The sequence below is a fragment of the Humulus lupulus genome, chromosome 7, assembly GCF_963169125.1.
Source record: "Humulus lupulus chromosome 7, drHumLupu1.1, whole genome shotgun sequence".
NCBI lineage: Eukaryota > Viridiplantae > Streptophyta > Magnoliopsida > Rosales > Cannabaceae > Humulus > Humulus lupulus.
Window position 1 is genome coordinate 64,504,389 of NC_084799.1, and position 17,445 is coordinate 64,521,833.

The following is a 17,445-nucleotide window of genomic DNA, read 5'->3' on the forward strand; positions in this document are numbered from 1 at the left end:
CATTATTCTTAGTCGTTCTTAATGATATCAGTTTTGGCCACATATAAAAACCTAAACTAAACTCGTGCAAGACCGAAACAAGTCAAAAATACCGAATTTTTTGTAAAACCTATTGGAAAATAAGAAAATGAAATTTAAACTAGATATAAAAGTACTTACAGTTTGGTTTCTTGGTCGACAAAGTGAAGAAAGAGAATAGGAAAATGTTGAATTAAAAGGTAGTGAGGCCCAAATTCGGTTCTCTTATTTATACGTAAACGTCGGGAACAAATCTAAGTCATACAATTAGATTAGTTTGAGATCCAAGGGCCCGAGTTAAATATCCCAAACAACAGCAAAAGGTTGACCAGACAACTATCACAGTACTCAAAACCCAAACAGGCGCCAGTGAAGAGCAGACACGTGTCCCATACTCGAGTGAGTATGTGTGCACGATTCCCCATAACAAAAGCAGAAACCTGCTGTGCGTGTCAGACATGACATCATGCACGAGTAGAGACTTGGGGGGAAAATTTTGTATCCTAAAAATACGAGCTGAATTATTCAGCACGGGGTACAACTGGTAGACAAGTGTATGAAGAAAATGTACATATAAAAAATATCTTGTTAACTCTGGAGTGAGCACCTCGGGCTTACTTAATAGCATACAACAACCAGAGAGTCTCTCGATCGCCTCTTACGCAAACAACTTAGTTCGAGGTACACATCGCCTAGATCGCCCTCGTGAATCTCTGAACATGACTCGAGTCTCTTCACATTGGTCCTACTACACCCAGCTCAAGGAGTGTGTTCAGCTCGTGGACACCTAACTATGATACACAGTGAAGGATCCCAAAATACTCGGAGATTCCTTATACGCCTAATAAATGCATAGATTTTATTATGTATTTATTACCCAATATAATGGGTATATAATTAATAGGTAGTTATGTATTTATGTAAATGAGAAGTTACCCAACACTACTACAAAAACTAGCTTTTAGGACACCATTTTAGGGCACTCACTTAAATGCGAGCCCTAATAACATCTCCTAGACCTTTTAGGACACTCAGTGAGGGTCTTTAAAAAATATATTTTAGGACACGCAGTACGAACCCTAATTACTGACGTGAGTCCTAAAAGACTATGAGGAAATTTGGGTCAGTGGAGATTTTCAATGGCACACTTTGAGTGTCCAAAAGAGTATTGATGGCATTCAAAGTGGGCCCTAAAATAATAATAAATAAATAAATTAAGTTTAGCTTTATTAAAAAAAATAATACAAAAATTAGAAAACCCTAAAATTGTACCAGCCCCTTCTTTCTCCTCTATTTTCTTCCAGCCGCCTCACACTCTCTCTCTTTATTTCTCTCTCGCATCCAAGATCTGCTAGCCCCAACGACCACCATGTCGGCAGCCACAAGCTACATGCGCCACCCCAGGAGATGCAGCACGCCACTGACCTCTGATCCCCGCGGGCCCTCCGCCTCACGTGCGACCTAAGGCGTCCAACGAACCCCCGAAGTTGCAATGGTAGCTCATCACAAGCTCTCTGCTATCCATGACCGGCGGCTCTTCGGCCACTGCCTGCCTACATGCACCACCCAGGCGTGTTCCTCGGCCCCGAAAACCCCCAACCCCGTGAGCCCAAGTCGTACGCTCCATCTAGCCCTCTCGATGGTGCCTTCAAAGTTTGATGACTTTGTGGGTTTCCAAAACTTTGTGGGCATTTTCCGACCGCCTCGAGCCACCCTAAGCCAAATGACCACCACCATTGCATTCCTTGTGCTTTGGGTTTCATCACCCAGTAGCTATTTTTCCCCAACCATCACCTTTGAGTGGTGGCACCACAGCCGCCGTCGCTGGAGTTCTGCCGCGGGTCTCTGCCATAAATATTAATTAATTTTTTAATAATTAAAAATATAACTTTTTAGGGCTCACAATGTGAGTCCTAAAAACAATCTTTTAGGACTCGCAATGTGAGCCTTAAAATACTTCACTTTTTAAGGTTATCAAATAGAGAACTCGCACCCCGCGAGCCCTAAAAAGTATTATTCGTAGTAGTGCAAATTTGTAAGTTACCATATTGATGTACATTACCCAAAACTGTCCATGGTAACCTCTTATAAAAACAAGGATAACAGACAAAAAAAGGGATCGACTTTCTATATGTCAAAACTCTTCTGAAATTGTCATAAACAATTTCATCAAGAGTCCTAAGCAGATCAATAAGAATGACTCGTGGACTGGGTATATTTTAACCATTGAACCACGTAAAATCGTGTGAGTATTTTGTGTTCTATCTTTTTGTCATTTCTTTCTATTTGGTTTATTAAAAGTGTAGTCTCTCTATTTTTGGATTTCTAAATCTCTTGTTAGTGCTAAAGCGGATGATTATGTCATGGATATGAGGGTTGAAAGGGTCATAAATGGTTATGAGGATGTAGAAGGAGAAGAGGGTAATGGTGAAGAGGAATTTGTTATGCATATGCCTGATGATTGGGGGGAAAGTGATCAAGAGAATGATGAGTATGATTCTGAAAGTGTGGAGGATGATGAGGATAGTGAAGTTGTTGGCAGTGATGAGGATGAAGAAGATGTGTTGATTCCGGAACGTGAGGAATGGGAACAATTCAGAGATGGGCAGGTTTGGCCAGAGATGATTATGAATTGGGTGACATTACCCAAGTTGAAGTTGAGATGGCCAAAGCATCCCAGCCACACCCTGGCAGCACAAGTAAGGGTTCGACCAACTTTGTAGATGAGCTTGACATGGGAAATGAAAGTCCAGTGTTAACTGATGTTGATTTAGGCCACACACCAAGCCAAACTCAGGTCCATGAAGATGCTGATTTGGGCCAGAGTCTAAGGGAAACCAACCAAGCCCATGAAGAGCTTGATTTGGGTCACACATCAAGACATCAAGCCAAACTCAAGTCCATGAAAAGCCTGAATTGGGCCAATGTTCAAGGCAAACCGAGCATAGAAAGAGTACACAAGTGGAGGTCCAACCAGATGCTGATTTGGGCCAAGGAAACTCTGCTGAAGACAAAGATTCTGTTGAAGAAGAGTATGCCCTAGATGATGAAGAAGAGAGGCAATATGAAGAGAATATTACTGAGCCTAGCCGATGGTGGGGTTCTGTGAACAAAGTGTATGGGCAGGTCCAAGCAGACAACTCAGATGGAGATTATGTGGATGAAGATGAACTGCAGAGCCTAGACAGTGACGATGGTGAAGGTGGATCTAAGAAAAGTAGAAAGCAATTTTTCCTAAGAGATGAATGGGCAGATTTCAAGTTTGTTCTTGGATTGGAGTTTGCTAATGTGAACCAACTTAGAGAGGCTTTAAGGGAATACTTCATAAGTACAGATCGAGAATTTGTATATGCTTTCAACAACTAGACAAAGCTTAAAGCAATTTGTAGAGAACAAGGTTATGGTTGGTGCCTATATGCTCGGGTACAGAAAAGGGACAGCACAACTTTCAGAGTGAACACATTAGCGGATGTTCATAACTGTGGCATTGTTTTTAACAACAAACATATTGATGCACCTTGGCTAGCTAAACATTTCTTGCCTCAGTTTCAAATGAATCCAAATATGTATTACATTAACTTCAAGGAGCTAACCTCCAACACTAAGTTCTCCCGCACAACCAGACATGTTTTTTACAATGCAAAGGCTAAGGCAAAGAAGATACTAGAGGGATCTGTGGCTGAACAGTATGCTGTATTGGAGGATTATTGCAAGAAAATTCTTGCCTTGAATCCTGGGAGCACAACCATCATTAAGAGCAACATAGTGAATGATAGAAGGTTGTGTGAAAGAGTCTACATATGCATGAAAGCTTGCAAGGATGGGTTCAAGGAGAACATAGATACATGGACTTGGTTCCTAAATTTGTTGAAGGAGGATTTTGAAGGACTAGATCATACAAAAATCACTATGATTAGTGATAAACAAAAAAAGGTTTAGGGAATGCTTTAGGTTTTGTATTTGAAGGTGCTGAAATATTTTGTGTGAGACATCTACATTCCAACTTCAAGAAAGAGTTTCCTGGTTTTTTGCTTAAACAAAAGTTGTGGGCATGTGCAAGGGCTACAACACTCGAGGACTTCAAGAAAAAAATGACATCCCTTAAAGAGGTTAATGAGAAGGCATATGACTGGTTAATGAAAAAAAATCCAAGTGAGTGGAGCAAGAGGCATTTTAGGTTTCATGTAAAGTGTGACATGTTATTAAACAATTTGTGTGAAAGCTTCAACTCAGCAAAATTGGATGCAAGGGAGAAGCCTATCATTACCTTGCTAGAAAAGATTCGGTTATGGTTAATGAGTAGATTATGTGTGAAAAGGGAGAGTGTTTCCAAATGGGTGCATCCTGTAGGAAAGAGGGTTAGGGAAGTCATTGAGAAGAACAAGCATGTGGCCAGACACTGTGATGGACCCAAAACGGGTATGTTTAAATATTTATACTCGCAAGCGCACGAATCGTATTTATAGAATAGTTTTCGTGTAAGCACGAGGTCGAACCCAAAGGAGTTGTCTAAAATAAAAAAAGAAAACTATTTTAAATCAAAAGTAATAAATTCTAACCTAGCTCCAAATATTAATGAGTTTTAATGTTATGAAGATAAAATAAAAGATTGAAAAATAAAGCTATTTAAGAGAATAAAAATAAAAGCAATAATGAGTTGACAATAAGTGTTAAAAGAAAAGATTATTAAGATACTAGAATCCACAAAATGTAAGTTTAATAATATTTATTAGTATATTGATTCTCAAGTTTTAGTGATAGTTAAAATAATTCAAACTATCATTTTCCAAGAAAGATTTATAATTTTAAGCACAAATTTCTTCTAAAAATATAGGATTTTTCTTCACTTTTCAAAATTATAATTTCAAAGCATTTAGTGTAAATCAAACTAATGAAATAACAAATAAATCAATGAACATTATTTATAAGGCAAAACATAATATTTTTGTTCTAAGCATGGATGTGTACAATTTAATGACACATCTTACACAAAGAATATTATGTTTATGCACTAATGAAGAACAAAGTGTAAATATGTTCTAACAATCTAAAATACAAGATATTTAAGATGAAAGAAATATGTGAAGAAGAAAAATCCATAAACTTTGTTGTATTACAAGGGAAATCAACATACAATATAAATATTACCTAGTTACAAGTTGCTTCATCATGATCTTAATAATCTTATGAAAAAGATTAGAAGCACATAACTAGAGTAGAAATTACAAAATAAATGACATACATACTTGCAAAATGCTCTTGAAAAACCCAAATGGAAAAGAGAATGGTAGAGAGAAAATGGGAGAAAAAGATGGTAACCAAAACATTAAGCACCCTAAAATGGTCTTGAAATTCCATATTTATAGCCAAAGTGAGATTATTAAAATAATCAATTAAAATTAATTAAATTGATTAGATTAATTAAATAAAATAAATATGGTATGTAGAGGTAAATTATAGGGTGTAATGATGATGTTGTGGTAAAAATGTGTAGACAAAATGGTAAAAAGTTGGCATTTTGTCATAGGGGACAAATGAGCAAATTGATGGGCTCAAGGGGATTTTGGTACGGCTGGGTGCTGGCGCAGGAGGTAGATGGCCGGGGACTTGGGCCGTGTGGTTTGGAGGCCCAATTGGCTTCAAGAGGCGTTGGGCCCAAAATCTGGGCTGGCGTTGATTTGTTGAGGCTCAACCGAGTGAGGTGCTAAACTGGTGGAGAAGCTGCTGTTGGTGGAGTGGCCAGGCGTGGTGTACGGGGCGTGTTGGCTGAAGGGAAATGGGAGAAAGGCAGGGTCACGTGGCTGGAGGAAAAGAGTCAGTAGTGGAGCTGCTGAAGGCAGCTAGAGTTGGGCCGGCGTGGGCCTGGTTGTGAGGCCCAATCCGTGGGACTGAAGTGAGATGGCTTTTTGCCAAAATTTGCTATTTTCTCTTCACAAATGCCACTTTTATTTCCTTTTCTCTTCTTTTTCAAGCATAAAAATTGCAAAGTACATCCTACAAAATAAGTAAATATTAAATTAGCATCAAATATTTTCAATTATAAAATATCTCATATTAAGTTCATGAAAATACTAATTGAAATTTAATTTATTTTGACAATTAAGTTCAATAACATCACATTTTTTTAACTTATAATCTAACAACACAAATTTCAAATAATTAAACTACAACATATTATAATAAAATATCTATAAAAACATATAAAAATCTAGAAAACTACAATAAGACTAAAAAATTAAAATTACATAAAAAATTAATAAGTTAATTAAAAACTCAAGAACTAAGCAACAATTAGCATGTAAAATATGATAAAATAACTCTAATTTGTAGAGTTATCACACTGCCAGTCCACTAAAGCAAACTCACACAAATTCCAAGTACATTTTCGTGACTCAGAGTGGTTCTCTGTGAATTTGGTGGATAGGGTGTGTACTTGAAGAGGTTACCAGTTGACTGGTATACCTTGTGGCAATGTCTTGGCTGCCATTTGGAGCTCCAACTTAAATGTGATGGATTTTGTGGATTCAGCTTACAAGAAAGAGGCTTTTATAGCTCAATATGCTGGTATTATAAAGCCAATGCCATCACCTGATAAGTGGCCAGATCCAGGACAGAATCCTATTCCACCTACTGAGAATGTCTTGCCTGGGAGACCTAAGAAATCAAGGAAAAGAGAACCAGATGAACCTCCTGCCCCCAATGCAACAAAAGCTCGAAGAGTAGGTCAGGCAAACTTTTGCAACAACTGTGGGAAACATGGTCACTTTTGATGTACTTGTAAGAGTCAACCTACAGAACAGGTATTGGGGCAAATTCTATATTCCTTTTGTTTTGATATGAACTGAAAATTACAGCTTATTAATACTAAGGTATGTTGTTTGCAGCCTGTTCAACGGAGAAGAATGGGAAGACCACCAAAGAAAAATCCAGCACCAGAAACTATCAAAAGAAAGAAGAGGAGGGTGAGACAAAAGGCAAGAGAGGCAGCACAAGCTTCATAATCTCAGCCACATCCACAAACCACTAAACATTCTTAGATTAGATAGTTGGAACATTTCATTTTGAGTCCTGACTTTGTTTTAATTAACTACAAAAACCCTTTGTTTTGACATGTTGGCTTAATTTTGATTTTATGTATAAGGTATAACCCTTAAATTGTTGCCAACATGTACTATGTATATGCTTAATCTAACCAAAGACACCACCTCAAACTTGCTGAAAACTGGTTAATGTTGTATTGGTCGTTATGTTGATGTTCAAATATGATGCCTAAGTTATTGATATTATTTTGCTATTATGTAATTTGTTAAATGCACCAATACAACCAAGTGACCTCAACACAATTTAACATAAAATTGTCAATCAAAACACATCAATTTTCACAAACAAAAAAGCAACACAATTTTATTTCAATTCCTTTTTCATTGTTACAACTCATGAGACCATTATATTTGTAAAACTACCACTCTTCAGCAGCAATACTAACACAATGACAACTACAAAATAAAATAAAAAAACAGTTTCCCCCAACTTATATTCAACCAAAGACCACTATTTGGATGAGCACACATTGTATAAACTTGTTTCCCAATTTCCCTATCACCAATATCTACATGTCTCTAATCATTACCCACATTTTCTTCCCCATTGCAATCTTCACCTTCAATTCTTTTGACCCAATCTGGAATCAAACCCTTTCCACCTTGACAAGTTTCTGGATCCACCCAACAAAAAAAATCACACCCCCCTCTGACTGTAATAAGGCAGAAAATATACAAGTTATTTCAGGAACACCATTAAAACCATGAATAATCAAGAACACCAGAAAATTTTAAAAAACTTACTTTCATTCTATAGCATGTTCTAAACCTTCTACCAGGATTTCGATTGGTCCAAAAGGTCCTCAATGCCAACGTTAAGTCACAGTCACAAGTTACTCCATCATACCTCACTGTACCCCTACCCCGATACCTCCCTCTGCTGTGTACTCGACCAGAAGAGCAAAATGAAACTTCACCCTCCATATTCCCAATCCTTCTTCTTCCTTAGCTCTTCTAAAATGGTTCCTTCTTCCACTGTCGACTTCTTCCTTGCAGCCTCTTCGAAAATGACTTTAGGTTTTGGGGGGTAGGTTTTAAAAATAAAATAAAATAAAATAATAATAATAATAATAATATTAATAAAATTAAATTTGAAAATATTTTTTTCTAGTTTTAAAAAATTAAACCTTTGATTAATCTGGAGCCTACACGTGTCCATTATAGCCCACTAACGGAGACCCTATTGATGAAATTGGATAGAATTACAGTTTTAGGATATTTGGGTACTTTACCTGCTAAAAAAAAGATTGGGTCCATACTGGGTATTTTCCCCAAACCTTGGATACTTATGCCACAAATATCCCTTTAACAAAACTTTATTTATAACGCTTGTTGTCATTGGTTGCGAAAACTTGAAAATGTTCCGTATCCAAAAACAATATATAAAGAATCAAAATATATTAAAGGTTGTTTTTTTTTTTTAAATAACAACATTGACTTTTAAAATTTTATGAAAATAAATAAATAGGTATATGTATTGGTATTATTACGTACACCCTTTATATTACTGGTCTACTCATCCTCAATTAATTTTGAGATCGAAACACAAGTGTCTTATCAAATCCCCACTTTATACCTATGTAACCTTTCTTTCTCAGCTCAATCTTTAAAATCTTCTCCTCCAATCTAATATTCATCACACTATCAAATCTTACATGACATCTTGTTCTTCTTTTTCCAAAATCAATTCTAATGATCAACTTCAAGTCTAGTTCTTTAGCCCTCCGAACCTGTCTTTGATACACCAACAACTTGAGTTGAATCAACCTGCTAGAAACCAAGTAAACCAAACACAAACACCAGCAAGCAATTGCACAAACACTACATCAACACAATTGTTAGAGAAATGCTTAAGAAAGTATTGAGAAAAGAGACAACAAAGTTATACAGATTCGGTCCAATATCAACCTACATCCAGTCTGAGTTTCTTTACTATATATATTACAATATACAAGTCTTTACAACACCTCACACCTCCATCTCTCTCCCATTCTCAACTCTGCACAACAATGGCAGAGCAACTCGGTTTGCTATACAAAGTAAACCTTTACAAAACTTTACACTAGTGTACAATCACTCTCAAAGATCTCTCACAACTCAATCAAACTCTTGTTGATTCTTGCGCGCACAAAATAATTTCTCGATCACTTGGAAAATGGTGACTATTAGATATATATGTATTTCAGTTGTATAGTTTCTGTCTTCTTTTATTTTTCGTTAGTTGCGTGAGTTTGTTGCAACTGTTTCAGTAACTGTTTCAGCTATATATACATAGCTCAGCCTCTGTAATCAGACTATTCGATCAATACAAAATCTCTTTTTCTTTTCCGCATTATGGTATCAGAGCCGGAAGGATAAGCCTTCCTTTCGATCCCTCTTCTTCTCCGACGATCCTTCTCCTTCTCCGCCGATCTTCTCTGCCGTTTTCTCTGTTGTTCGTACACTCTTCTCCGGCAACACGTCTTCGAATATGTCTAACACCGGTCAATCCCCATCTCCACCAGATGACCGTGATACATCCGCCATTGATGACTCTCCGCTTCCTCCAATCTCCTCTAACACAAGAACCCACCTTGAAGATCCATCAGATCCGTACTACCTTCATCACTCCGACAACCCTGGAAACATCCTTGTTTCACAGGTTCTTACAGGTCAGGATAATTACTCTTCTTGGAGTAGGGCAATGAAATTATCCATTTCTGTCAAGAACAAAATAGGTTTTCTTGATGGTTCGATTTCAAAGCCTTCCCCAACCGAGACTTCTTTGTACAATTCTTGGTGTCGCAACAACAACATCGTAATCTCTTGGATCCTCAACTCAGTTTCAAAAGACATTTCAGCCAGTATTTTGTACGATGATTCTGCCGCAGAGATTTGGAAGGATCTCCAGGTTCGATTTCAGAGACGCAATGGACCGCACATCTTCAACCTTCGAAAAGAATTGATGAACCTTAAACAAGACACCCAATCCGTGAGCATCTACTATACGAAGCTTCGTGCGATTTGGGAAGAGCTCTCCAATTACAGACCCAATTGTACCTGCAACAACTGTACCTGTGGAGGAATTAAGAAGTTCCAGGAGCATCATCATATGGAATACATAATGTCCTTTTCAATGGGACTCAAAGATTCTTATTCCCAAGTCAGGGGGAACATCTTGCTCATGGATCCCTTACCTGATCTAAGCAGATTTTTTCATTTGATTACTCAGGAGGAAAATCAAAGAAGTGATATCACTGCTGACCCAACTTCTTCAATGGCCTTTTCCCTTCAAAGCAATAGATCATTCACTCAAAGATCTGACTCAACAGCATCCAAACCATATCCTCCGAGAAGAAATAGGCCCTTTTGTACCCATTGTAATAATCTTGGTCACACCATTGACAAATGTTACAAGTTGCATGGATATCCTCCTGGTTATAAGCAGAAATCTTCCAAAGAATCATCGGCAAATCAATTCAATGACTCTAAGGATGACATCGATGCTACAAGACCCGAGCAAACACAGTCCAATTCCAAAGATGTAGCCGCAAATCAATTCAGCACTGCGACCCTCCTGCCTCAACTCACAGCCACCCAATATCAACAATTACTCAACCTTCTTGCTACTCAAGCTCCTGGTATGACTTCTACAGAACCAAAATATTCCTCAGGTAATCAAGAACTTGTGTTATCTACCAATTCTTTCAGACCTGTGCTTGATTCTTGGATTGTTGACACAGGGGCTACAAGACATATATGTTCTAATGTCCATAGTTTTCAATTTCTAAATCCTATAATTCCTACTAAACTCATACTGCCTAATAGTGATTCTTTATTTGTTCATCACAGTGGTTCAATTGCCATTAATCAAGATTTAGTTCTCACTGACGTGCTTTATGTTCCTTCTTTTAAATATAATATTATATCCGTTAGTTGCTTGACCAATCAAGGTTTTCTTTCCCTTAGCTTCAATTCTAATTGTTTCTATATACAGGAGATGCCAACCAGGAGGATGATTGGCACGGGTAAAGCCAGCAATGGACTATACATTCTGGACGAATATTTTTCTAAATCCAATTCATGTTCTCCTTGTCATGTTCTTTCCATTTCTGCATAAACTTGGCATTCTAGGCTAGGCCATCTTTCTAATAAACGATTGCATTTACTTAGATCTGTTTTGCACTGTAATGTTTCTGACTTACATAAAAATGTTCCCTGTTATGTCTGTCCAAAGGCAAAACTTAAGAAATTGCCATTTTCTAATAATAATCATTTTTCTACTCATCCTTTTGATCTTGTGCACTGTGATATATGGGGACCTCACCACATACCCTCTCATTCTAGTTATAAATATTTCTTAACTCTTGTGGATGACTGCTCTAGATTTACTTGGCTCTATTTTTTAAAACGTAAATCTGATGCTTTACAGATTGTACCACAATTTCTTTCATTCATTGAAACTCAATTTAAGTGTGTTCTTAAGAAATTTCGATCTGATAATGCACCTGAGCTAGCCTTCACAGATATTTTTGCTAAAAAGGGCATTTTGCATCAATTCACTTGTGTCGAAACACCTGAGCAAAATGCAGTAGCTGAACGTAAGCATCAACATTTATTGAATGTTGCTCGGTCACTCTATTTTCAAGCTAATGTTCCCATCAAATTTTGGTCTGAATGTGTTTCTACAGCAGCTTATATAATTAATCGCATTCCAACACCTAATCTTCAAAATAAAACCCCTTATGAGATCCTCTATAACACACCTCCTGATTATACTACTTTTAGATCTTTTGGTTGTTTGGCTTTTGCATCTACACTGACTGCTCATCGCACAAAATTCGATTCACGGGCTAGAACTTGTGTTTTTATGGGATACACCCATGGCATAAAAGGATATAGGCTTTATGATTTAAATACCAAAACTTTCTTTATTTCTAGAAATGTGATTTTTCATGAACATATTTTCCCATTTCACAAACTCAATACTTCACATTCCTTTACTGATCCTTTTTCTAACATAGTTTTGCCTTCTCTTGAAGTTACTAATACTCCTATTATTGATTCTTATCATGATAAAACTACTCCTATTACTACTGACATTTTTTCGCAGGATATGCCTTCACCACAGTCTTCCACAGCTACCACCTCTAACAATTTTACTCCTCCTGTAAATGATTCTGTTCTTGATGCTGCTACTGCCTCATCACCTTCATCTCAGCCTTTCCCTAGACGTTCCAGCAGGCCCTCTCGACCACCTGCCTACCTCCGTGACTTTGAGTGTCACTCCTCTATACATACTAAATCTTCTACTCTCTATCCCATCCATAATTATATGTCTTTTTCTAAGTTTTCTCCAAGTCATAAATCTTTTATTTGTGCAGTTTCATCTCAAATTGAACCTCAGACATATAAACAGGCCATTCAACATGACTCTTGGATTCAGGCAATGAATGATGAATTGCAGGCTCTTCAACGCAATAACACATGGACCATTATGCCTCTTCCGCCCAATAAACAAGCAATTGGTTGTAGATGGGTGTACAAGCTTAAATTTCATAATGACGGCTCCATTGAACGTTATAAAGCTAGACTAGTCGCTCAAGGATACTCTCAACAAGAAGGCCTCGACTATTTTGACACTTTCTCGCCTGTTGCCAAGATGGTTACGCTAAAGTTGCTCCTTGCCATCTCTACGATTAAACAGTGGCATACTCTACAAATTGATATTAACAACGCCTTCCTTAACGGCGATTTAAATGAAGAGGTATATATGTCTCTTCCCAAAGGCCTTACTGTTTCTCTTTCTTCTTGTGCAGATCCTCCCCTAGTTTACAAATTACACAAGTCAATCTATGGCCTCAAACAATCATCTCGGCAGTGGTACATGACACTCTCAGATGCTCTTCTCTCCGCTGGTTTTAAACAGTCACAGGCAGATTATACTCTCTTTACAAAGGGACAAGACGACCAGTTCATTGCTCTCCTTGTCTATGTTGACGACATCATCATCGCCGGCCCAAATCTCAAGCTGCTCCATCAACTTCGGCACTCACTTCATGCTCGTTTCAAACTAAAAGCTCTTGGTACACTCAAGTACTTCCTTGGTTTTGAAATTGCCCGCTCTGAACGTGGTCTCTTCATTTCCCAAAGACAGTACACAATCAATCTTCTTGAAGATACAGGATACCTGGGCAGCAAACCTGCCAAAACGCCTATGGATCCAAAGCTGAAACTTGACAACATCCAAGGTGAACCTTTGGCAGACCCCTCTCAATATAGACGCCTTATTGGACGTTTGCTTTATTTGACACTGTCAAGACCTGATATCACCTACTCGGTTCACACCTTAAGCCAGTTCATGTCTGCTCCCCGCACTACTCATCTACAAGCAGTCCACCACTTGTTACGGTTTCTGAAAGGCAGTCCTGGCCAAGGCTTACTCTATTCTTCTACTTCTTCTCTCCACCTCCGCGCTTTCTCCGACTCAGACTGGGCTGCTTGCCCTCTCACTAGGCGCTCTACTACAGGTTTTTGTGTGTTTATAGGCGATTGTTTGATATCTTGGCGAACTAAGAAGCAACCAACAATTTCCAAAAGTTCTGCTGAAGCAGAATACCGTGCCCTTGCCGCCACTGCCAGTGAACTCACCTGGCTGCAATACATCCTAGCTGACCTCCACATTCATTCCTCCACACCCGCTTTTATTTACTGTGATAACCTCTCTGCTGTCCACATCGCTAACAACCCCACATTCCATGAGCAAACCAAGCATATTGAGCTTGACTGCCACTTCATTCGAGACAAAATAAAGGCTGGTTCCATACGCCTCATTCCTGTTCGTAGTTCCCTCCAACTGGCAGATGCTTTTACTAAAGCTCTCTCTTCAACCTCTCTCAATTCTCATATCAGCAAGATGACCGTTCATGATATCCACCGTCCATCTTGAAGGGGGGGTATTAGATATATATGTATTTCAGTTGTATAGTTTCTGTCTTCTTTTATTTTTCGTTAGTTGCGTGAGTTTGTTGCAACTGTTTCAGTAACTGTTTCAGCTATATATACATAGCTCAGCCTCTGTAATCAGACTATTCGATCAATACAAAATCTCTTTTTCTTTTCCGCATTAGTGACTGACTAAGAGGACGCAAGCGAGTATATATAGAGCTTGGGGAGGTTATTAAATTTGATACGAGACATTTTATTAGCGACTAGTGTCATCTTTAATAAGGCTCCACAAAATGACTTGTAGTATTTTAAAAGATTTATCGTGTTTTCTTCACACCATTACTATCTTTTAATATTTTTTTGAAGAACATATATATTTCGAAAGTTGTGGGCTTGGCTATTTGTCAAATGTTTTGCACAAATATATATATATATATATTAATATTATATACACACCGATAATCATCGAACAAAAATTTGGAAATACAAGGTCTATAATAATTAGATACACGATATTCTTAAAGATCATGAATGTATACCTTAATTAATTCTATTATAACATACAAACTAAAGTCCTATATACTTGATCATCTGTTATATATATATATATATATATATATAACTAAGAACCTAGGGACAATCCATGTTATACAATCCATATTCCATATAACTAGAAAATATCACACCACTGAAGAAAGACAAAAGTAGCTAATTAGCTAGCAATAATAATAGGAAAAACATTTATATATATATAACCTTTTTTTTTTTCTTTAATATTTTAAGTTATAGTTTGATTATAGCAAAACAAAGTTATATATATTTTCAAGGCATGTATAACTTGTTGCCACATTTGCACCTCCATGCTTCCGGGTAGTACTCAGCCGTCACCGGATTCCCCGGCGGCACAGGCACGTGGACTGGTTTACACGGCCTACAGTTGCCGCATTTCCACAAACACCGGGGCGGCGACGACCCAATTCCGCTTAAGTATCTCGGAGCCGTCTTCATTAACGGTGGCGGCGTTACCATTTTCTCTGGTGGTTTCTCCGATCCCTGCGAAGATGACAATATTCCAATAAGTAGGACCAGTTTCATTACGTTAAGTCTCACAAGTTTATCACTAATTATAAACATTGTACAACAATAATTTCTTGTTGGACCATTCTGTACTGTGCGCATGGGGCTGCACGCGCACGTTAGTAACTTTCTTTATGATATGATAGCGTGCGGTATATAAAAAAAAACAATGAGCTATTCGATTATAATCTCCCAGAGATGGGCCGCGGACTGTAGAAGAGGAACTACATGTGACGAAAAAAAAATTCTGCCTTCCCAATTTTTTTATCTTTTTCTCACCAATTATTTTAAGAAACTAGATTGATGTATAAGACACAAGATTTATGTATAGTTAGAAAAAGAGAAAATTATAAATAATTTAAATATATATTAAATAAATAAATAAGGTATTTTTAAATAATTGACCAATTATTTTAAGACACTATGGAAAAAAAAAATTATAAATAATTTAAATATATATTAAATAAATAAATGAAAGATGGAGAAAAATAGAAAATTGGGTACAGGTGACAACCCAGCAGTCGTGTTTGCTGTATTTATATATATTGATGATCTGACGGCTTATCAGATCAGTGGAACCATTGGTACCTATGCCATGCGTCTTTTAGCCAGTAATAGTTATTGAGATGTGTGGTAAGAGATAAAAGAAGAGCAGTCAATAATAAAATTATCGTTGCCATCTTTTGCCAATGACAGTAGAATTAAACCCTCATAGTAGCACTGCTCATCATGAAATATAAAATAAATAAACAAAAATATATGTATTCAATTATGAATGAATAGCACTCAATTATGAGATTCAATGTAGATGACACTATTATTGACATCAAATTTCTCTTTGTAACTATTTATCTATAGTTTATGAGTTTTTCACAATGTGTAGTCATGACTTTTATAAAAATATACTTTGATAAGAAGCACTAATTTAAACTACCTGAAAATACGTATGATCAGCTTTGGCAGACATCGAACACCTGCCATCTGCATTGGAAATGAAAGAGAGTAAACAACAGTAGTGACTGGAATGGAGTTTGTGAGGGTTTTTTTTAGCAATATTTGAAATTTTATTGATATTGGCTTAATGGGTATTTTTCAATTTTGACGTTGAGTTACTAAACTAAGGAAAAAAGTGAAGAGTTGGAGTTGGAAAATGAATAATAAGAAAGGAGAAGAGACATATTATTACTCACCTGGGCATGTAGTTGTGAAGCTGATAGAACTGTAGAACAGTGCTGAAATAGTGAAGAGGAAGATGGGAACATAGTAAAATAGAGAAGGTTTAGTACTAATACTGAACCTTATTATTATTATTCTGTTTCTCTTCCACTCCATTAACAAGATTAAAGCTCAAAGTAAAACCCTTTAGAACGAGGGAAGAAAATAAGTTATTAACTAACTAGAAAGTAGAAGGAAAAAGAGAGCTGGCTCTGAAACTTGTGGTATTGCTGAAATAAATTATTGACAGTATATTTTGCCGATTTTCTTTCTTTCTTTCTATGATTAGACTGGGTTTATCACAATCTTCTTCGGTGTAGCTCCGGACTCAAACTCCACATATCTTTCCATGCAACAGTACAAGGTCAAATCAGTACCTAACATATCAAACTCTTTCACCCTTGTTTTTGTGAGATTGGTATTGTACGGCAAAGCAAGTTTGAGAGAGAAGGAGAGAGAGAAGAGGTAATTAAAGAAGGGTATGGTGAATATATGTCTATACGGATCGTCGGTTCCTAAGCCTTTGCCATGTTTGGATCTCGGTCTCTTTTGCAGCCTTTCGTCTCTGTCCTTCAGCTATTCCCAAACCCAGGAATCCTAAAACAACCACTCCTCTGCTACCTTCTGCTCTGCACTCTCAACTGCTCTTCTCTACCCTCTTTTTTTTTAAACCCCCCAGCCTCTTTTTTTTTTCACTTCTTTTGTTGGAAAATAATGGTAGCCCACTTTTTATAACTTCATTTTTTTATTGCTAGAATTGTTTAATACTTAAATGGTATTTATGGTTATTTGATGTTATGCTCAAATACCTGCAAGTTATAACTTAAAACATTTTCACATAATGACTTAGAATTGATACAAAATTGGAATGTGACAATTCTAGGCCATTGCATGCATTAATGATTTTAACAGTTTCACATAATTGCGCTTTTAGAATTATACGTGCTAATGTCATTTCCTTTGTGAGTAAATTGTGGCTCAAACACCAGTCAGATTTCAAGTGATTAGATGCTTTTGGAATATTTTGGTACTTGTATTAAATACATAATGGCATGGTATACAGTTCTCATTCAAATGGACCAAAATTCCTATTAACTCTGTTTTCTTT

General features: G+C 37.1%; 2 protein-coding genes across 2 annotated transcripts; one reads left to right on the forward strand and one right to left on the reverse strand.

The window, feature by feature from the left end:
- The first annotated feature begins 4,109 nt into the window (after window positions 1-4,109).
- On the forward strand, window positions 4,110-7,019 carry LOC133791793 (uncharacterized). Its single transcript, XM_062229709.1, has 3 exons — window positions 4,110-4,437; window positions 6,460-6,746; window positions 6,873-7,019. Exons 1-3 carry the CDS (start codon window positions 4,110-4,112, stop codon window positions 7,017-7,019), a joined length of 762 nt encoding a protein of 253 aa, XP_062085693.1.
- A 7,511-nt stretch (window positions 7,020-14,530) lies between these two features.
- Window positions 14,531-17,136, reverse strand: LOC133789682 (EPIDERMAL PATTERNING FACTOR-like protein 6). The gene is made up of 3 exons (XM_062227458.1): window positions 16,313-17,136; window positions 16,057-16,103; window positions 14,531-15,098 (listed from the first exon to the last, which is right to left on the reverse strand). Exons 1-3 carry the CDS (start codon window positions 16,452-16,454, stop codon window positions 14,868-14,870), a joined length of 420 nt encoding a protein of 139 aa, XP_062083442.1. The 5' UTR covers window positions 16,455-17,136; the 3' UTR covers window positions 14,531-14,867.
- Between the last annotated feature and the right edge of the window lie 309 nt (window positions 17,137-17,445).